At 35.9% G+C, this 23,255-nt stretch overlaps 1 protein-coding gene across 3 annotated transcripts; it reads left to right on the top strand.

Moving 5' to 3' along the window:
• Positions 1-245: 245 nt before the first annotated feature.
• Positions 246-22,712, top strand: LOC135672944 (AUGMIN subunit 3-like). 3 transcript variants are annotated; one of them, XM_065181504.1, is made up of 19 exons: positions 246-553; positions 1,992-2,028; positions 3,484-3,587; positions 4,686-4,881; positions 5,541-5,607; positions 5,764-5,867; positions 8,099-8,183; positions 10,530-10,593; positions 12,525-12,656; positions 14,946-15,015; positions 17,509-17,566; positions 17,637-17,692; positions 19,651-19,803; positions 20,000-20,111; positions 20,191-20,332; positions 20,818-20,893; positions 21,765-21,860; positions 22,023-22,147; positions 22,289-22,712. In XM_065181504.1, exons 1-19 carry the CDS (start codon positions 378-380, stop codon positions 22,296-22,298), a joined length of 1,863 nt encoding a protein of 620 aa, XP_065037576.1. In that variant the 5' UTR covers positions 246-377; the 3' UTR covers positions 22,299-22,712. The 3 variants fall into 3 exon arrangements, with proteins under 3 accessions (XP_065037576.1, XP_065037578.1, XP_065037577.1); XM_065181506.1 differs by having other exon boundaries at positions 247-553; positions 22,023-22,191; XM_065181505.1 differs by having other exon boundaries at positions 247-553; positions 22,023-22,195.
• Positions 22,713-23,255: the final 543 nt, after the last annotated feature.

Here is a 23,255-nt window from a genome sequence, read left to right as displayed (position 1 = left end):
TTTTCATTAATTGGTCCAATAATTATTGTAAAACTATTTTGTTTTTAACATATGCGGTTGGGATATTATTTTGTTGTTATTATTGGTCCAATAACTCTGATCAAATCCGTTAAAATGTCATCCAACGTCTCCGATCAGATCTGATCTCGCACATCAACCGACGTTTGTGATCGAATGCGATGGAAACATTAAACCACCCCGCAGAAAAGACGGCGTGGGAGCTCCGTTATTGGTGACTGTTTTCCCACCCGAGAAATCGAGCCCAAACTACCTTTTATTCCCATTTTGTATTCCCCCTCTTTTGTCCCGATCGCGGCCCGCATTTCGTCCTCCCCCAGACCTCGAGCGCCCGCGTCCGGGGGCTCCGGCGATCAAAGATGAGCGGCGGCCGGCTGTGCGCCGTCCTGGGGGAGCTGGGGTTCGACGCCCAGGACGCGCTTGATCCGGACAGCTTCGAGTGGCCCTTCCAGTACGAGGAAGTCCGTCCCCTTCTCGATTGGATCTGCTCCAGCCTTCGGCCTTCCAATGTCCTCTCCCCCTCCGAACTCTCACAGTATAACCTCCTCCTCCTCCTCCTCCTTTCTCTTATTTTTAATCGCTATTTATCGTGTAATGAGGGAAAATTTGGGGATTACCGTGGTTTTAGGTGATGCAGGTTGGAATGTCTTTCTGTTTGGAGGATTTCTGGACTCACTGCCTCAGGCACGGTGCTATTGTTTGTTATTGTAACGACATGCCATTTTGCGTAGCTTTTGGTGCATGTGCTGGGGTAATGACCTCCTAGAAGAATGTAGCAGTCAGTAGAGGCCCCAAAAGAAATTTGAATCTATATTTGTTGATAGTCCCGGAAAAGGGTTCCAAAAATAGTACAAAAATATCAAAATCAAAACAATTCTCTCGGCGTCAATCGTAAGTGTGTTAGTCTCGAAGGCTGAAGGATCCATGACATAATAGATCAAACAAGACTGTTTTGAACCTACATTCAGTTAGACTCAAATTACATACTTCCAACTTTTGTCGTGAAAATAAGGCTCAATTTGACTCGAATAGATAAGAGTCTAATGTTATATACAACTAGGACTTAGGATCAATCTTTTAAGCTGATCTATACTGTATTAGATGTCTTCTTTTGTGACTGATCTTCTTTGGATGATTTTTTCTGGTTTGATGTTCAAGATTTGGTTGTGAACCTAATTCTCCATACTTGTGCATTATGGTTATTTCTAGCTTTGTCTCAGTGCCATATTCAAGTTAGATCTCTTCATATACTCCCCTCGTGAATGCTAGTCATATGTTCTTGGTAGTGTAGTCAAAGATGTCAAATTCTTATGAAAGTCATTTGAACAAGGGTGCAAAAATGTTATCAGCCTCGAAGAGAACAAAATCCAGGAAGAATGCTTAACTCCGAAAACTTAAACTTTATCAGTTATGGACAATTGGACACCATGTGTGTTAACATCTCAGATCTTGTCCCATTATGACAACTAATCCTGCGGCATCAGCCATCGGGGCATCTTGCCTCTAGTGCACATCTGAGTGTTGATTGTGGAGTTTCTATGCGAATGATAAAGAAGAATGATGATGTATTTTCTTTTTCTTCTTTTATAATTCAGGAGTAACAAATTCATCTCTATACATTAGGTCTTAAGATGGGACATACGGTTTTGTTGTTGTTGTATAAATTAAGTTTTGAAGAAATTTCAAGGGTTTGGACTTTGTATTTGATATGGTTGGATGATAGTGCCGTGATCATCATTATTTTTTTTAATTTTTAGTGTACAAGCCTTAGTATGTAAGAAAGGGAGTGATTATGGGCATTTGTGGTATGAATGGGTCTGGAGCACAGAAGCCTTAGAAAGTAAGCTAGAAGTTGCTTTTGATTCGGGATGGTATTTTCCTCGATATTTGGAAGAAAATATGGTGGTTAAATTTTATCTTAAATTCGGGTCCTGTTCGTTATCTAACATTTTTTTTTATTATTGGGACTGCAGGTATGAACACTTTCTGCATGAAGGAAAGCTGCTGGAGGTAGTGTATAGTTAATTTCTGAACATGGCCATTTTTATAGCACATTTGTTCTTAAAAAAAGTGAAGATGGAATGTTACTTTACATGGGCTTTGCTAAAATGAGATGAAAATGAAGCTGAAGCCCCTCCACTATGTATTACATATATTCTTACTATCCCTGTAAATAATAAAATTACTAAGGACGAAGTATAGGTTATCATGATTCATGTTGTCTACATGAACTGACCCTTAAACTTTTAACTACTTTTGGTACTGGAGTCCAGATGTGTTTGTTAAAAGTCTCATAGCTTATCTAGTAAAATCTTGTCATCGAGGCTCTCTCATCCACAACCGATGAATTCATGTTTGACAAGTATGAGATAAAATGCATATCCATGTCAATACTTCACATACTCTTTGGTTATACGATTAAATCACTTTGTGGTTGTTCTTTTTCAACAAAAACTACATCCTGTCATGCCTTGTTTTTCCTGATCTTATGTAGTCACATTCATGCATTAGTAAATTATAAGTATCCTATGGTATCCTATGTTTATCTTCGTTTGTTCAATGTTTATTCTGATACTAAACATGTTGATGTCCAACTGTTGTGCTTATGTTCGTGCAAGACTAGGTCTATATTGTCCACTGTTCTCAATTGAGTTTGTGAGTTGGACCTTCACTTAAGTTTGCTGCTGGATGATGTTGGTTTAAATCATTTTTGCAGGTTTGCTGCCATATCATGCCACTTAAGTGAGTGAGGGTTTTGATGTAGTATCAGTTAGTATTACGCATATAGCCTTGTCTACCTGTTCAAGTATGATCATGGAGTGTTGGCCTCTGGTTGGATGTTGAGCCGGAGTATAATTTAATTGCAAACAAGAGGATCACATGTTCCTCCAAGATAAGAAAAAATAGCTGAAACTGATTTGAACTATTCGGAGACCATCACAACCTGCCGCAATATGTATATTATAATCTGTCGGGACTACATTTAGCTTGACTTGGCCATCACAACCTGCCAATGTGTATATTATAATCCGTCGGGACTACATTTAGCTTGATTTGGCCATTGCCGATTTTGGCTGGTTCTTGTAGAGTCCAACCAATCCTTGTATCTTTCTGGATTTTGGTGTTGGACCTGACTGCTCATCAAGATCAGCTTTGAGTTAGGACCTGCTTTATTTGTTTAGCCAAGCCAAAATAGTCGTGAGTAAAGTTTTGTGTGGGCAGTTTCAGTTTTTAATTTCTTCTTCCTGCTCAGAAGTGTCGACGAATGAAATCAAACACTCTAGGAGGATCTGAATGCTTGTTAATTAAAAAAAAAAAGAGCAGTAGGCATAAGCTAATATATGAAAATGGTTATTATTATTATTAGTTTTTGTTGAGATGTTGCTTAGTTATCTGTCTGTTAAAATAAACCATATTGTATTATAAGCTTCTATATCTATAAGCTTTACTATTTTCATTGGCTAGGGGGAGGATTTGGATTCTGCTTTTGATAGCATTTCAGCCTTTTCAAGTAAGAAAGATAATCAGGAAGCAGTGTTTGGAACTGAAGAAAGGCTCATAGATATCAGGTAGATGCTATAGATATTTTCCTTTAAATTTTTTTATAAAGTCATGATTAGCATGTCTAGGTAAAGTGTTTGAACATAGACTATATTTTCCTTACACTAGTTTTTCCATATTTGTTTCATGTGTATTTATCAATCTGGATGCAGTCACATGTTAGCATAGACATTTACTCATTCATATGTGTATCATTTTTCTCAGATGTGATGCAGTATATGACATTAAGTTTCTGCATTTCGAAGTAGAAGTCTTCTTGAGATTATATTCACTATAAATTCAAAAAATTGATGTTAAAAAAAAATTAAAAACACAAGAGTTATCACTATTTAACTTGGTAAGACTGGTTTGACTACAGTTAAATTTAGAAATTCACATTAGACTTGTGGACATGTTATCATTAAGTAATGGATGACAATTTTGTCTACTTGTTTGCTGAAAATTGTCAGCCACTAATCTGTTATCATCGATTAATTTAGCTTTTATTAGGTCTATCTTGACAATTTTGTTTTATTTTAGGACTTTTAATATAATCAATAGGCAAAAGAAGTGTACATTTGTCTTTTTTGTGATTAATTTTTCTACGAAGCAAACAATTGAGATGTTGAGAGTTGTTGGAGATGCTAGACAAGCAGGGTTAGAGGTTAAGGAGGGTAAGAAAGTGGAGAGCAAGGTTCGTCGTACCGCAGCAGATCACTTGGTATGAGCTGTACGTACCGGTCCGTCGTTAGCACTACAATCTAAATGTCAGGTAGGTGAGAAGACATCTCTGGACTCCTTGTTTTAAGATCAGATATGCAGTTGTAGGTCTATTTCTGTTTTGTACATATCTCAAAAATGTTCTCTGTATGATACTTTTTATTTTTGTAAATAGTTTGGGTACTGGCAGATAGTATGTCTAGCTAAATGGCAGGTAGACAGCTAGATATCCTGAACTGTTATTTTCAGGTAGATATGTGCTCCTAGGTCTATTTCTCTTTCATGCCTCTGTCGAATTCCTAATGCATGCACTCATTAGTTTCCTTCTGGGGACTGACAATCACTGCTTACTTGATAATTTTCATAGAACTAATGCTTTCATTTATTACAAAAACCTTTCTTATTAGGGAGGCAAAACTGGCTTACAAAGCAGAAGTTCTAGAATTGCAAAAGCAGCTTGAGCGTCAACAGTCTCTATTTGATATGCTAGCAGGTCAAGCTTCAGCTCTTATCCAGGGAAGAAGGGCTAGAGTATCTGCAACATCTGTTGTCAATGCACAACTTATTACATTAGATGAGAAGCTTTCAGCCAGGAACTTAGAGGTAGACCTCATTTTTCTGAACTTGTCATGTCATGTTTTGATGATGGCGATTGCGTAAGTTCTTTGTTTGAAAGGATACAAATGTGCCAAAATGTTAGGTTTGATGTAGGGAGTTGAGGCAACCTTTATGCTGGTATTTCTTGCTGATGCGACATTCCCATTTCAAATTTGTGATTCTTTCAGTCTGCAAAAGAACCTCTGCTATTGTTCCAAGCAAAATTGGTTGTCCCTGTGTATGTCATTGAATACCTGCAAGATACTGGCAGCACATGTAGTTCCATGACCATATGCAGTGCTTGGATTTGGATTATTATTTCATTGTTTGATTTAGATTTATTTGTACTGAACCATCAAAATTTTTTTTCATATACTACTATAATTTCTATAATATTTCTAGGTTGGGCTAGGGTATGAGTGAAACTGCTTTTTTGATGTCTTTTCTTAACATATAATTTTGCATTCTACAGGCATATGCACATGAAGATTGTTTACCATCTTACACTACCTGTGATGCATTGCTGTTCTTGTTTTTTGAAGTCTGTTTCTACATAAATTTTAAGTTGCATTTACTAGTACTTCCTATGATGCATGGAACTCTATGTTCACATGTTGCACTATTAACTCATCAACAACTTAGCTCACTACTTTTCTTGCTTTTAGATGAATTCTGTTCTAGGGAAATTTGCCTCAACAGCTCAGGAATTGGCTCATTATCATTCAGGAGATGGTAAGTCTATCTTCATATCACTAGGGTCCAACTGTCAAGCTGCCTCAAGGATATAGGATATGTTGTTATCTTCTCCTTCATTTTATGCAGAAGTTTGCTTGACTCAAAATATTGTTTAATATCTATAATATATTTTTAGTATTCTGTGATATGCAGAGGACAGGATCTACTTAGCTTACTGTGACTTCCATCCTTACTTGATTGAAGATCTGGCCTGTACAAAAGAATTAAACCAGTGGTTCTCAAAACAGTTTGATAGGGTAATCTCTCTTATTTATTAAGTGCCATCTTTGCTAGGTCTTTTAAGATTTTAATTTCTTAAGAATGTTGTTTATGAATGTGTCACTCCATCTTTTCTCCTTAATTCAGTTACAGCAATTGCTGCAATAGTTGTTCAACTATACTTATACTAATTGAACAGATGAGATTGTTAGATTCTTAGTGCTTGAGGACTACCAGCTACTGCGAACTAGATTACTTTAGTCCAAAGAATTATGCTGAGAGGAGAATAACATTGAATTAATGGTTTAGTTATAGTTTAAATTTAGTTGGATGAAGCATGCATACTGCATAACGATTTTCCTAAAAGAGCCAAAAGGGCGAATAACTAGAAAGAGTCTTTGGAGAGAGATATTAAATAGGTAAACAAGTCTGAAATCCTCCTACGGCTGTTGCATATGTTCTTAGTCCGAAATCATCTATGTTTGCAAGTGTTAAAGTCGTGTCCCCAAATTTTTAAAGAAAGTGTCAGCAGTAGACATGCATATGAAAATCTTCCGAATTGCACTCACCCATTCTTTGTGCAGCTGCCTAGTAATTAGAAAAAAAGATGAGCTAAGTTGTTGATGAGTTGGTCCTAGGAAAGGGTTGGCTAAAGAAGGGCAGCCAGAGGACCACTCAAAAGGCTTCTATTTAGGATTTTTGGAAGACTTTTCTCTATAAATAAGAGTGTCAGTGAGCAAAAAAGCATATCAGACCTCTAATTTATTACCTTTACAGCATTGTAGTTTTTGAAGATATTTCTTAGTTTAGTGCCTTGGAGGTGTTTTAAAGGAAAAAATCATTCATGAGGAGGGGTTGTTTCTAATGGTTACAGGAATTCTTTGTCCATAACCACACCACTCATCAGACATTATATTTACTGTTATTATATCAAAATATATGTTAATGGTGGAAGTGAATTTTTAAACAATTTTGTGACATATTATGAAATTAAAATTATTTTGCAATTATCATAAAATTACAACAAAATTGTCAAATTGTTTTACTTTTAACTATTCTTCTAGTCTCCCTAGATCTTCATTGTCTTGCCAAATTGATATTCATACTTGTGTCCATGGAACCCTGCATGACAGTCATCTCTTACCACCTCATCATTTGCCATCGATCGTAACAAGTCTACCTTTGTGTAATAAGGAAGAAAAGTCATATGTATTTTTCGACCTGGGGGTCTATTTGTTGGGGTGAGGGGAAAGATATGATGGCAGTGTATCACTATGGTTGTTTTGTGGTTATAATATGTCCTGAACTGCATGATGGTTTTCATTTGACAATGTGTTGAGGCTTAGAGATAAATAGGCATTACTAATAAATAACACTGAAGTCATGTATTGTGCATCATCCTATACTAATGTATTTGACACTGTATAATGGCCCAACACGAGGTGCTTGTGTTCATTGTGGTGATGACACTTGCTACATACAAAGTTACAAATGCTAAATCTGCAATTTAAATGTTAAAGTTAATGATGATCAGGACTGGGCAATCCCAAGTCAAACTAAGGTGAGTTTTCTGATCTCTGGAAACAAAATAACCTGTGAGAAGCTTTTTTTTAAATTTTAAATGTATGTTGCTCAAGTGTTATGCCCTGGCTTGACCAAAGATCAATTTTAATGTAATTTGAGCTGGATGATTGGCATGGTCATGTCCTTTTCCTTGCTTCAAATGAATACTGTCATAGGTTGACAAATTGAAGACTCTTGGAAGCATCAACTTCTCGCTTCATGTTGTGCATTTCATGAATAGAAGCACCATGGTTGTCAGTTTCATTAAGTGAAGTATGAAGTCAGTACCACAAATTATTGCAGATCCTATTAGTGATCAAACAAGACAAGAAATATAGGCAATATTGGTATATGACATGATTGTTGCAAAACATGGTACATGCTTGAGAAGACAGGGAGAAATGAAGGGGCAGGAGAGATGGAGAAAGAAAGATAGAGAAAGATTGCTGGAGGAAAGAGATGAATATAATGTTATTATATCAATAAGTATATAGGCTTAACCCATGTAGCATTTACATGTCTAATAATGGCCACATATCAATCTTATGAACTCCATTATCAATATAATTATTCAGTAATATGTAGTTAAGTGCAATTTGATGGTGAGTACAGATATCTGTTGATAGAACTAATCTAGTTAATACAAAATAGCCTTTCAGTACTCCTGTACTTCTGTTTACTGACACTAATTTGTTTGTTTGGTTAGGGACCATTGCGACTTGTTGCTGAGGAGGGTAAATCTAAGTGTTCATGGGTGAGTCTTGATGACCTAACTAATTGCTTAATCCGAGGTATATTCCTGGTCTAGCTGTCTCACTTGTTGCACTTAGGAGTATTGGTCTTTATTTCTTGCAGTTCCTGCAAATTCATCTTTACATCTTTAAGTAACAGAAGTGATTAGCCAGATATTCTAAATTGTTAAAATGGTGGTATTGTGGAGTCAGATATCTGGGGATGATATTCTAAATTGTTGCAAAATTCCCATGTGGACAAAATAACAATTAGGGGATGATACTGTGCTTCAGATAACTGGTAAAACATAGTTCTTTTTGCTTGGTTTGATGATGATGGAAAGTCCTTCATACCTGATGATGAGTAATCTTTCTATTCTATAGTCTTAATGAATAGCAAGCTACATCAACACATCTTGATGACAAAGTCTCTTGGAAGGGGATGAGTCACCATATATTTAGTTTGGCTAGAGGTCCTATCATTGATAATTCTGTATTGCTGATTGATCATTCATTTCACGTCCGAGTTCTTCCACGATTCAGATTTAGCTATGAAATGAAGTTGCTTTTAAATACTTGGACTTTGCTTATCTTTGCTTAAGAATTAATTACGGGGGTTTCAAGAGGAAAAAACTCTCCTCAGTGCCACTATTTATTCTTATGGAAGATCATTTCATATTTGAGAGAAGGTCGTGGATTTTGTGATGGACATGTGGATAAGTTGCAATGCAGAGATTTCTTGGTTAAGGTTTACAATTTCGTGTATCAATACTGTACCAATTAGGGCTTGGGCTGGTACTGTACCAGTCCACACCAGTGTGCCGATGGTTGGTATGCTGGTTCATATTTAGTTTCCAAAAAAGCCTAAAAAGCTGAACATATAAGAAAAACTGCCTGGTACGAAGCTTGTACCGCCTTATACCGGGTGGTACCAGTCCTGTACTGATTGGTGCCGGCCCTGTATCACGCATACTGTCTGGTTTACCCTGATCAGTGTAATGTAATCACCTGTTGGACTGATAAATGGTGCCCATACCAAACCATACCTGATACTGATAGTATTGCAAATCTTGTTCTTGGTCAAGACCAAAGCTTGTACCACCTTATACTGGGTGGTACCAGTCCTGTACTGATTGGCACCGGCCCTGTACCAGGCATTCTGTCCAGTTTACCCTGATCAGTGTAATGGTAACCTGTTGGACCGATAAATGGTGCCCATACCAAACCATACCTGATGGTATTGCAAAGCTTGGTCTTGGTCACAAGGAGTGAGTAGTGGTTTGCAAGGTTAGTTGCTCAATGTGGTGAGGTTTGATGTCTTAAATGGACAGTCTGGTATTTAGTGGTTTGGCTTACCAGTCTGATCGGTTTTTATTGGTTAAATAATAATGGATAAGCAAATTGCCCTATACCACTTGGTTTTCATTAATCATTATTCCAATCCAAGACCTTATTAATCTTGGCTTCCTTAAGTTAAAGACTTGATCAGACTAGTTTAATTCTTGAGAAATCCAATCTTATGAAAATCCATTGGTTTTAATTATGCCCTAAATCTTTCAGTTTTTTTGAGGGAATGAGATCAGAAGTGAAGAACAAAATGGAGAAGGCTGAGCAACTTTGATATTTCTTATAGGAATAAGTGGGCGGATCATGATTTATATAGGGGGAAGGATTGTGGTTTCATGGTGGGGGCATGTCATGCCAATACCTTTTTGGTATGTTACAATCTCATTCGGTGTTGTGCTGGTTTGCGTAGGCCAAATATTTTGCACCACCTATGGCTTGGATTTCAAGGAATTTGTTGGTAGTTGACCAGTGCTGATCATCATTATTGATGTAGGCAAAATAGATTTTTAAGAGCACGAGGACTATGACATTTTATTTATGGGGGCAAGAAAGATGAGTGACCATTTTGTGGTTCTGCTCACTGTGGTAGGAAGAGAGAAAGGGGAAGAAGGCATTGGTTTAACATATGCATTAGCATTACACTTCTTTGTTTATTACATTGTTGGCTTATGGGCATTTAGTGTCACGACCTTACAATGGGCAATGGAATTGTTACCTAACTGATGTTAAGTGTGTACCAAAGTTGACCCACAACCATAAATTGGACTGGGCTACAAAGTAGACTTTCTGAGCAAAGATACTTGGCAGCTATTGTCTTTAGAATGTATCTTTTTTTCTTTTTTTCCTGAGAAAAGAGCTTATTTACATTAAAAGTTTTATAATTTGGGATGTTGAGGTTTGGAACTTGCATTGTATCTGTTTTTTTCACTATGAGCAAGAAATTTACATTATCTGTATGTGTTTCTTAACGCAGCAAATGTTTACTTGCTTAGTTTTTGGCTTTTCAAGTATTTGTTGACAACTAATTCTTCTTTTCTTCTCTTGGTGTTGCATCTCTAGGAGATATTGAGAAACATAATCATCATCATAATCGTGTAGCTGAGCTCCAAAGGCTTCGTTCCATGTAAGTTTCTTTATGCTTTATACATTATATTCATTCCTTAGTTTCCTGGTCACAACACAATACTAAATTGCCCTAGTAAACTGTCATAAATTTTATTATTAGTTGTTCTTTTGCAGTTGATTTTGAGAGATACTAGTGTCTAGGTTGAAGTTTTGCTTATTCATGATAAACAAAATAACATTATTCTCCGATATTTTGCTTAAAATATAATAAACTAGTAGTTAAACTGTTAGTATTAATATTTTAAAAAAGTGACTGCGGTATGAGCTGTTAAGGTACTGCATAGCACATAAAAGAAGATGCAACTTCCTATGTGATTCAGTTTAAATATTTTAAAAATATTTAGTTTTGTGTATATTATTAGAAAAATTAGGTAATAGTTTTAAAAATATTACAGTCCGTCTTGCTTTGTCTCATATTTGATTAGGCAAAATGGATCTAATTGGTCACAGTCACTCATTTTTTATCTGCATAATCTGTTTCATTGGGTTTATGAGTCAGATCCTAGAAATCCAACCAGAATCATAGCTGTTTAAGCAATACTATAGATTAAATATTGTATTCAGAATCTAGATATTCTTCTCATGACATAATCAAATCCAATCATTAGGTGCCTTTGAATTTTCCATATGCAAGGAATACGGTTTTGCTTTGACTGGCACATACTGGCCGGTATTTACACATCCAAGTGTGAATCAGGATGTGGACCACCCCTTTTGGGCTGTCTGGTCCTTTTTTTAAACACTGCTGCTTAGGGTTTGCATGCAGATGTGGAGTTGTGGACACTCCGGCTCACACCGGCACATATTACCGGCCAATATTTACAGATCTGAGTGTGAATCAGGATGTGGACCACCCCTTTTCAGGCTGTCTGGTCCTTTTTTTAAACACTGCTGCTTAGGGTTTCTATGCAGACGTGGAGTTGCGGACATTCTGGCTCACACCGCCTTACACCTGCACCACAGTTCCACTCGCTGCCATTGTATGTCCCCTCCTTCTCTCCTCTTCCTCCTTTGCCTCCTCTCCTCTTCCTCTTTCTCCTACTCCTTGCCACCTCTATGGTCACCTCCTCTTCTTTTCCTTCTCGCTTTGTGGTGCCATGGAATACACTAATGTACCATTTGTCAGTCAGCCAGCATGGATCAGATTGTACAAGTCTGGCCATGGACCAGTATAGGTCCGGTACCCAAAACTGCAAGCGTTGTTTATAACTTTCTCATGAATTCTTTTAATATGAAACTGCAAGCGTGGTTTCATATAATTTGAAGTTCTACTAATGATATTCTACAATTTGAAATCAGACACAAAAATCCTCTTAATATGATATGATCTTTTAGCCTATCTTCTCTCTTAAGAAATGTACTTGTCATGATTATGAGTCTTCTAACCTATGATGAAATTCTATCTTCAAGTACCTTTGATAAAATTCTATTTTCTTTATTACTTCATCCTGTAAACTTAGGATCTTCTGCATTTCCAAATATTTGTTGTATTTTGATAGGTGCTCATCACGATGTATTTTTCTATAGAATGTTTATCAACTTCAAGTATATCATTTCATCATATATACATATATTTTCTAAACCTCTTGTTGGAAAGAGCCTTTGGTGATGCTTTCTTCAGTCTCTCATATTTAATTTTCATGAAGTTGCAAATTTATTTTCTTTTGTTCCATTATATTTTTCTATGTACATGTATATCGTTGTGCAAAACTTAACAACCTGGTCGGTACGTACTCTAGAACGAGGTATAGGTCTCTATTACTGAATATTAATGCTTAGAATTTGAAACCACAAGAAATGATTTTTTTTCCTATTAATTGGAGAACTTTTTCAACAAAATATTTCTGTCATACTCTTTTTTCACTTTCTATTTCGCTTCATCATTAGTGGCAGCTATTTCTTATATAATATATTTTAATTTGGCTATAGATTTGCTACAAGCGAAAGACAGTGGGTGGAAGCTCAAGTTGAGAATGCTAAGCAGCAGGCTATTCTTTCAATGCTGAAGGCTCAAATATCTTCTGATGAAGCTCACATTCATCGGGATATATATTCTCTTAGGTACTTCATTCTTTATTTGGCTGCCTATTGTTTTCTACATCGTTATTATTTTACATCATTCGGTTTAAGAATTTTCTAGCTTGGTACTTTGCATTTGCTGCTTGCAATGTGTTGCTTGTGTGTCCTAAGAATTTTCTCTTACTTGGACTCACTCCTGGATTAACTACATTCCAGAGTTTTAACGGTCAAACGATCAGTCTACACATCAGCTAAACTGTTCTAAGCACTTAAAATTTTTAATTGTCTGCATATAGTTTTCTGCATCATTATTATTTTGTACCATTCGGTTTAAGAAAATTCTAGCTTGGTACTTAATATTTGCTGCTTGCAATTTTGCCTGTATGTCCTTAAGGATTTTTTCTTACTCGGACTCATTCCTGAATTAACTACATTCCAGACTTTTAATGCTAAAAAAAAATCAGTCTACACATCAGCCAAACTGTTCTAACTTGTTTTTGGATAATTCTAAATAACTATTTAGGAAAATTCTTGGCAATTTTCTTTTAACCATGAATATTGTTTTGCTTTGAATTGTGGTCCTTGATCGTGACTGATTACCAGAATGGCTTCAATTGTCGTTAGCGAAGTGGCTAAGTTGCATACACATGCATAAGGTGACACTAGTGGATAAGATTGGAAAGGTTGGATCCCAATGGGAGTTGAGCTGATTTCATGGATAAGTAATCTAGTTGAAAATAGAACACAGAAAATTGAGTCTTCAATAGGTGTTACATTCTCTCTTTGTCCATGTACAAATGGTAATGAGGCTTTTAGGTGAATCTCATTCCCAAAATTTTTTTTGGGCCAATCATGATTTATGTGCTTGTTTTAATGGGAACTTACTTCTAATTTATGTTTCCAAAATGTGATGCAAAGAGATACTTATACAACTCTAAGGAATTTTTAAATTCTTCTTGGTGACCTTTTATTATTTTGTCAATGTCATGACCTGGGCCTGATGAGTTAATTAGCCTATTAACTTCGTTTGGGCAAAATATCTAAACTGAAGTTGATAGTAGTCCACTCATCGGACTCTTATAAGCCAATCTTAATCTTGCCCACTTCCGATGTGGGACTAATTAGGGTGTTACAATCTCCCCCACTCAAGAGCTTGACGTTCTCATCAAGGTTGATGCATGTGAGGCATAGCCCAGCCCAGTGGTGGCTCTATGTCGTGACGAGTCATCAGGCTCCATCCACGGATTGCCCTTTCCTACTCGAGCCCCCTCACCATACCCAAATATTAGTTCGACTCTCATACCAAATGTCATGACCCGGGTTTAATGAGTTAACTGGCCTATTAACATAATTTGGCCTAAACCATTGACTAAAATGCTTAAGCTAAAGTTGATAATAGTACACTCATCATACTCTTATAAGTCAATTTTAATCATGCTCATTTCCGATTGTTTTTAATGAAATCCAAGGAGAATCGAGCAAATACACAAATGCCAAAAGAGATTATGAGATTGAGTTAGTTTTTCATAGCTTGATCAAAATTTATTGTTCTTTTCTCACATTTGAGTGTACTGCTACGAGTCATCTAGGAAGGAATCAGGAACATATCACCATCATTGTCAAGCAAGTTGGCGTTGACATAATGAGTGTAGAGATTGAGTGATCCTATAGTGAGAATCATGGTTCGCATTATCGGTCTGTACCGATATACCGATCAGCCATCGATACTGTACGTACCGATATACTGACACATGATACAGTGAGGTATACCGATTGATCAATATGTACCATCCATATCGGTTCCTTATCGGATCAGTACATATCGCCCATACCGAGTGGTATGTCACAGTATGGTGGACCTTGGCGAGGATCACATTGGCTAACCCTACATCTCCATTATGGTGGCGCTGGTTGCTTACGTACATGGTATTGCTGAGTCGCTGACAGAGTCAGGCTGCCAAAAAAGGATTTTTTTGATATGATACATATAGTACACTTGTAGCACAGTCATATTTAAAAGGAATAAAAATGTACTAACTGTACCTCAATGCAATGGCAAGTTACTGTGTTGGACTTAATGTCCAAACACGTTGCCTGCATGTAGCCTGGAACATTTCATAGATTATGAAAAGCCCAATTTTCATTGGTGAATACACCACCATCAATGGTATGTTCTTTTGATGATCATTCAGATTTTATATTATTAGTTTTAGGAGCTAACTGATAAGGAAATTGATAGACGCGGATTTTAGAATTTTGATATTTTTATTTTTATTTTGCAAAATTTAGAATCTGCAGAATCCTCACAAGATTTCTATGTTAACCCTGCAGGAAAAAACATTCTGAGTTGGCCGGGGAACTTTCAACTCTCTCCCATAAAGAGCATAAATTTTTGTCTGAGGTACTCACACTGTTTAATTTTACGTATGACACATCTCGTGGCTTCATCATACTAGTGGAGTTTATTGCACTTTGCTGCATTATATCAGTTAACTCTTCATCTTGTTTTATTTTATGCCTAATAGAATTCCTCAGCTGACTATATTGGTTGATAGACACTGTTGGTTGGAACCACTGATCTGTTCCTTGATTCTATATTCAAAGAATTATGTCTGTATTTGATATTTTTGACAACACAAAGGTTCTTGTCTGTTTGTTTATATCCTGCTTTGTCATGAAGAGCATATGAAAAGTTCTTTCATTTTTTGAGGCAAAATCATGTCAGCTTATCACCTCTATGCCTCAGTGTGTAAAATATAAAACCTTCATCTTGGTTTGGCCTTACAATCATTGTTTTTGACGCATTTTTTAAAACTCTACTTATTTCCCAGTCTTTCAAACTTCCAAACGAAGTCATTGTATGGGAATCATGCTGTTTTTTGAATTTTACATTCAAATTTTGGCATCAGTACCAAATACCTTAATCTGATATATTAATCACAATGATCTGATGTACATGGAGAAAGACTCGAGATCACAGCAACTTGAAATTGCTATTTTGACAAGTAATTGATGGAAGTTGATTGTTTCTCCTTTCTTAATTTCTTTTTCTGAATATTGAAATTAGTAATATGGTTTCACAGCTTTTGACAGGTAATTTAACATATGAAAAGTTCTTTCATTTTTTGAGGCAAAATCATGTCAGTTTATCATCTCTATGCCTCATAGAGTGAAATTTAAAACCTTCATCTTGAGTTGGCCTTACGATAGTTGTTGTCAACTCTCCTAACTTCCCAGTTTTTCAAACCTCCAAATGCAAGTGATTGTATAGGAATCATGTTTTTTTTGAATTTAACATTTAAATTTGGCATCAGTGCCAAATACCTTAATCTGATATATTAATCACAATTATCTGATGACACATGGAGAAAGACTCAAGATCACAGCAACATGAAATTGCTATTTTCTCAAGTAATTGATGTAAGTTGCTTGTTTCTCCTTTCTTAATGTCTTTTTACTGAATATTGAAATTAGTATTATGGTTTCACAGGACTCATCTAAATCTATAGTACAAGTTCAATAATGATAAGGACTCCCATTCTAGGGTTGTCAATGTTGAGGTTAACTCACTGGGTGTACTGGGTCCAACCTGTAGCTGATCCAGTTAAGAAAACCCGGCTGAGTGCACTTTTTGATTTCCTCGGCATCAGCTGTTTGGGTTGGTTTCAGGTAAAAGTCTTGGACATTGGGCCATGACAAACAAAATTTCTGATGGTGTAGGACTTTAAGTGTTATTAGTAAACCAAAATTGTTTTTTCTTAGACCATACTGACGGTAAATAATTGTTTCTGAAATATGGAAAGTAGTATATCTTTTTCCAATTTAATCATGATTTTTAAGCTTTGCACTTGTGGAGACTTCCTATACTAGGTTGAAGAAGAATGTCTCAGCGTGGGGCCTAACATGACTCAGAAAAGCATAAGCAGAAACCTGGAGTACATCAGAATTGTAAAGAAAAATTTTAGCTGCTTTTGTCTGCAGGAGAAATGAACCAGTAGCCACGTGTCTCAAATGACTTCTGCATTGAGTTGTGTTAGAGTGAACAGTCCATAAGAACCCTAATATTTGAAAGATCAAGAGATTGGCATGGATCTTCATTGATGCAAATCATAGGGTTTCAATGATCAAATAATTTAAGAACTAGTTTAAGTGAATTCAAAATTAGCAGTACTTTTAATAGGTGTGAATTGAAGATTGAAAATTTGCTGTAACACATTCTATTGGAATTGAAGATTGGTAATTAGCAGGAAGATTGAAGGGACACATTCTATTGGAATAGAATAGTGTTAGGCAAGGGTTGAGTCTTTCAGATTTAGACTCAATTTGGTTGTATTTTCAATTTTCTAAAGTTCAGTTTAGTTCCATCTTTCTTTTTCTATGTATCTAGGAGCTCTAAAAGAACTCCATCTTTCTAATATTATCTCCCTACAATCTACCATGTCACATTCTGTGTGTCAACTGTTAAATATGCTTTATAGACAATCTCACACATTATGATGTTATTTTGATAACTTCATCTTGTAAGCCTTCCAAATTTTTAGATAATTTTAATGAACTCAACAGCAATCGTCAAGTAATTTGTTTCATGGATGATCTGAAATTACTTGTTCAGCAACATGTTGAAGCTATTATAGACAAAAATACAAAACCATGATTCTTATATGTGATGTGGAAGTGGTTGCTCAACTTTTTTGAATCCACCATGACCATAGAAGCTCTATTGAAGCTGCAATCTTCTTTGGATCTATTATTATTAAAGTTGTTATCTAGTAATCTGACTTTATTTCAATATTATGTTTCTTAAGTGTTGAAGCCTACTATTATGTTTATCATGCTTGTTTCTGTAGTTGATTTGATCCTTTTATTGCTTCCTGTTCTCCTATTTCTTCTCCAGACTATTCCACGTCTTTGCTCAGATCTTGCTCAACTCCAAGACACCTATATTTTGCAAGGTATAATGTACAAGAAAACAAAAGTTATCATGAAGAGTGATATTTTAACCTTTTTTTTTCAATTTCTCAGGCGATTACGACTTGAAGGTTATGCGGCAGGAGTACTACATTAATCGGCAGAAAATGGTATGAGAATTTTCTCTCTATAGAATGCTGTTTATGAATTTATAACCTTTCAAATTCTTTTGTTGATGTTTAATAATTTTCTGATTGCTACCTGGCTTTTCCTTTTGCAATAAGCAACTTATTTATGTTTATCAACCAATTTCAAAAAGCTCCTCTGATAGATGATGAGGCACCTTTAATCTTGAAATTGTTATTGTGGATTGATCACACACTTCTACTCTTTAGTGCACTATATGGCATATGCAACTTTTTGTCTTGCTTCTTCATAAGTAATCAAATTCACACGAGTCAAATCCTGTAGCATCTAATGGAATATGGGCTAACATGCAGTTCATTAAGCATGAGGAATTATGGTTTGGCTAAGAATAACATTTCACATGAGAGACATTCTTTTCCTTGAATTTTCCTCCCTTAAATGCCAATTTTTTAATTGAACTCCCTCTTTTTTGTTCTTCAACCATGGAGTCTCCTTGTAATATTTGAGTTAATTTAATAAAATCCTTTGTAATATCTGTTTATCCGATTACCCATTATAGTTGTATTTGAAGAACACAGCTTGAATTGTCCATACCTTTCAGATGACTGTGAATTCCTGTTGGCTAAACCTGACACAGTTTGCTGTATGAGACCTCAAATCAGCATTTACCTGTTAAGACTTAGGTCAAATAATAAGCACTCCATGCAGGATCAGATGCTGGCCCATACTAACACAAAGGTGTGCTCTGATGTGATTTTTTTTTTTTTGAAACTGCACCTTCTTGCCTGCAGAGCAATGTAAAGTTCCATGGTTTCATGTAAACAATATAGTGTGCACTGTTTATGGTGCTAGTATCAATGGCAAGCAATCCTGATTGTAAATGCTGGGGCTTCCTGATATTTGGTGTTATAACAATAGTATTGTTTGTTGATTTCTCCATCATGCTGGAACTGTTATTAAAATGAGGCAACAAATAATTTTTGTTTAACTTTGCAGATTGTTTATTTAATATCTAGTCTTTCTTTTATTCTTGTTGCTTTTGGGACACATCATTTTTGGTGCCAGCGCCTTTCTATGTGTACACTTTTGACCTATGCCATCCTGTTCTAAACAACATGGTGATCCTTGTTTCTTATAAGAAAATTAAATTTACAAATAAGTAATGCCAGAAGTTCTGTGCAGAAGAGTAACCAATGAAAACTTTTTTTGGTACCACCATCTAGATGTCCCCATATCTGATGGTAATATATTTGGCTGAAAATATGTTTGACGTAATTATTTAGGCAATTCTCTTTAATGGTTGATGATGAAACAACCTGGAACTTTATCCCTTGTACAAGGACTATCCTTTTTCCTTTGAAGCGAAAAATAGACAGTGTATATCATTTTATCAATTAAGATTATGAAATAAGGACTACAAGAGAGAGGAAGAAAGAGTGTGACAATGAAAATGAGTGAGTGTGAGAGTGAGAGGGAAAGAAGCACAAGGCGATGACAACCATTATAGACTTAGCATCATTGCGAATTGTTTGCAAAAGTAATAAAAAAACTCTAGCTTTTTAGCTGAGATATTGACTTTCCATCCAAAAAATCCTCCTATCAGAAGTCTTCACCGAGTACGAGGACAATGTATTGTTATACATGACTTGTAAAATTAATGAATCTGGCAGTGACTGTCATGCAGCAAAATTACTGGGTAGAACAACAAAATTGTGCACTTTTGATCCCTTTTCAATGGGTAAAAGAAGCCTGTCTACATAATATGACATGACAATATGGATTTATTCATTTATTTAGTATCAAAATGTGAAAATTTTGTGGTTGTGACTTCTTATCGTCTTTTTGTATTCGGCGGAGTACTTCAAGCACTATTTTGATCTCATCATTCTATTTTACACAATATGATTCTAGTGGCACATTCTTTTCTTCTTTTGTTGAATTCATGATGGTGGATCATACTAAAGAATCTCATGTTTTGCAGTATATTAGTCATCTAGTTAATCAACTTGCCAGACATCAATTTTTGAAAATAGCTTGTCAACTGGAGCGAAAGACGATACTCGGGGCTTATTCATTGCTTAAAGTGATTGAGTCAGAGTTGGAAGGCTATCTATCAGCAGGCAATGGTCGCGTGGTATGCAAACACCTATTCATCATTTCAGCATCATATGTGGGAGGGCTGGTTCAAGTTCCAAATTGATACCAATGCTTGTGTTCTATTTGTTCAAATCCGATCCTCATTCCCATTTAAACTTTTATGTATTAGGGAGATTACCAAATAGAAATATTCTTGTATGTCACTTGTGTTTTGGCTTTTGCTTTCCATGCAGGGTCATTGTCTCTCCCTTATTCAAGCTGCATCAGAAGTACATGAACAAGGGGCAGTTGATGACCGTGATACATTTCTGCATAGTGTCCGGGATCTTCTAAGCATCCATTCGAGTAATCCTTGATATTCATAATGACTCAATACAACCTTGATTATAATATATTTAGTTACACTGATATGCTTTTCTTTTAGATTCTCAATCAGCATTACCGACATATGTATCAGCACATGGTATAGTTCAGCAGATATCAGGATTGCAGTCTGACTTGCTGTCTCTTCAGTTTGAACTAGAAAACTCTCTTCCAGAAGACCGAAGAAGATGTATCAATGAACTGTAAGTGAACTTTGTTTATCATGTGTACAAACATAGATTTAATGTACCAGAGACTGGGAATAGAATGAGTCAATATTGGACTAGCAGTTTTTGAGAAAAAGAAAGCGTTATAGCCAGCCCCATGTTATTGCATAAGTCATACCCTGTTTTCTAATAGTGGCTCATACTCGACCCTGACCTTCTAGGGATGGATCAAGTCAATCTTTTTTCCTTTTGAATTAAAAATGTTATCTAGTAGGTTACTTGGCAACTTTTCATATACTTTTTCATCAACTTTTCACATCAATGCATTAATATACATATTTATTAGTTTTTGTATATCACAATAGGATTTGTGATATGTGTACACATATTTATTCTTGTATGTCTTGTATATCACATAGCATTTGTGATACGTGTTTATCACGATAGTCACCTTTCATATGTTTTGATGTTATTCGTTAATATGCGTATTTAATAAATGGTTTGCATCTTTTACGGTGCAGATGCACCCTTATTCAGACCCTGGAGCAGTTATTGTTCTCGTCGTCAACGACAGCAGAACCATTGTTAACACCTAGGGTATGTCTTTCTACTGTGTTTGTTGATTCATACTAAGAAGCCTTGTTACTTTGTATTTTGCTTGCTTATCTTCAAATTTTTGTATATATACTTGCCAAACCTTCATAATACCATATTTGTCCCTCTAGATTTAGATTTGTGTATATTTGCTTCTTGATACATGTTAGGGTATATATGATTAAACATAATACCTATTGGGTTGGACGTGTAACTAATTTTCCATAGTGCAAAATACAAACAAAAGTGAACAAATTCTTCATGAGAATTTGGCATGTACATATTTTCTTAAAGATTCGGTAGCATGATAGACAACCGAAAAAGTAGAACTAGACTTTCAAAGAGTAACTTTTCTTGAAAATTATTGTCATGATGACCATGATAGTTAAAACAGTCTTGTATGGCACTGACACTAGACCTGGGGCTAAACATATTTATGCAAATGTTCTTGTAATTTCAAATATTTAAAGAAATTCTCTCTAAAAGTATTGGTATAGACATTGGCAACATGGCTGGAGCCTGGTGGTTGACAGTCTTTTTTTTATATATACATTTAATGTTTGAACAATGTAAGGGGTGTCTCCTCTTCTGTTTGACATCCACTACACTTTCTGTTTCCTGCTAAATGATGTGTTGAATCCCAACCATTATATTCCACATAAAATTTATATATTATGAAGTATTTTGAACATTCTACTTGGGAGTGCCAATAGTTCCTTTGTGCTGTTAAAATCAATGTTCCAGTTCTTTGATGTGCTAAAAGTTGATGGTTATTGCATGTTTCTGTTTTTTCGCTCAACTTTCTAATTAAGGTTATTCATGCAAGCTTCTCTTCTGGGCTCTTCTCATCTGACTTGTATGTGTCTGTTGATAGCCTCTGATGCAAGCACTTGATGATATGGAAAAGGTTAATTCTCAAGTATCTGCTTTTGTTGAAGAAGTGACAGAGGCTCATCGTCAGAAGGCTGAGGTATAAAGTTCATCAGACTTTTCTGATCTCCATTTCATTAAATTTAGTTAATTGAGATGTTAAGCCCAAAGATAAATGATAATGGCCATTAAATCATTCCACCCATTCTTTTGTGAGTTCAATATGTAGTAAGCATTCCTTGGCAAATTCAACAATTTGTAGATTGTCAAACATCATCCACATGAGGTGGGACGGGAGAGGCAGGTATTTGTTGACTTCTTCTGCAACCCAGATCGTCTCAGGAATCAAGTCAGAGAGCTCAGTTCTCGTGTCAAGGCTCTCCAAGAGTGAGAAGTCCACTCATGGCATCGACAATTTCAACATTTCTTGTGTTGGTACCGTGAGCAAGCAGAAGAATATCATAAACATTTATTCTTTATCACGTCATACTATATTTTAAAATTTGCTGACGGGTGGACCTTGTGCAGGCCTTTGTGAATGCAGAAAATAGTCAAGGGCAGTTTCTCCGAGAAAGATAATGGTCCCTGTTGCCTGTTTACCAAGGGAATATCCAATCCACCAATATCTTGGAAGTCCTTTTCTGATGAAGTTTGTGATTTATAGGAAGAGGAAGTTGCTGCATGTAGTGTGAGAGTCAGCCTCTCAATTCCCAGTGGTTTTTGTTGGTTAATGTTCCATGGGTGCCAGTTGGTGATCTTATGTAACCTGTAACCTTTGAGTAGCATATACCAATATGAGATTTCATTGTTGCTTGTTAGCTAGCAGTATATTGTTCCCCCGACACACCCCCCCACCCCCCACCCCCCAACACACTTCATCCAAGATTAAGATGGTGTAAGATGTATCGAAGTTATGGACTTTGTTATTCCTTCATTTTAAATTGTTTTTCCTCCTGAATGGTCAAGTAGTAGAATATGTTCTTTGCAAATTCATGGCCGAAAAAGTTTTCTTTCCATCCATCTCCTCTCCTGGGAGTAATTTGTTCCCTTTATTTTGATCAGATCTAATTAATTTTTAAGCTGGACAATATTGTGACCTGCTGCTAAAAAGCAAGACATTGTGAACCCTATTATTCAGATAGTAGTAGTATTCCTTTGTCAATATTTTGTTACTATACAATTTGTAGAGACCGCTACAGTTTTACATATGTTTGTCTTTTTCTTTCAACCCTGGTATTGAAGTTAAAAAGACACTCCAAACTTGCAGTGAGTTCAAGTCAACCCAATACAGAGAAAAAAGAAAAGAGAATTGAGATTTATTATGCCCCTTTGTGCTGTCTGCCAATTTGTAGAGACTGCATCTGGCTCGAGAGATAACCCAAGCTCAAACACATCTACCCAGTTCAACCGGCAAGTTATATGTGCATTAATTTTGAGTTTTCTGTTGATACAGTTAACATTGACATCACACAGTTATATCATTTTAATTGGTTCA

The sequence above is a fragment of the Musa acuminata genome, chromosome BXJ1-5, assembly GCF_036884655.1.
Source record: "Musa acuminata AAA Group cultivar baxijiao chromosome BXJ1-5, Cavendish_Baxijiao_AAA, whole genome shotgun sequence".
Lineage (NCBI taxonomy): Eukaryota > Viridiplantae > Streptophyta > Magnoliopsida > Zingiberales > Musaceae > Musa > Musa acuminata.
Note: the sequence above shows the minus strand (reverse complement) of the source record. Positions and strands in the feature narration are given on the sequence as shown.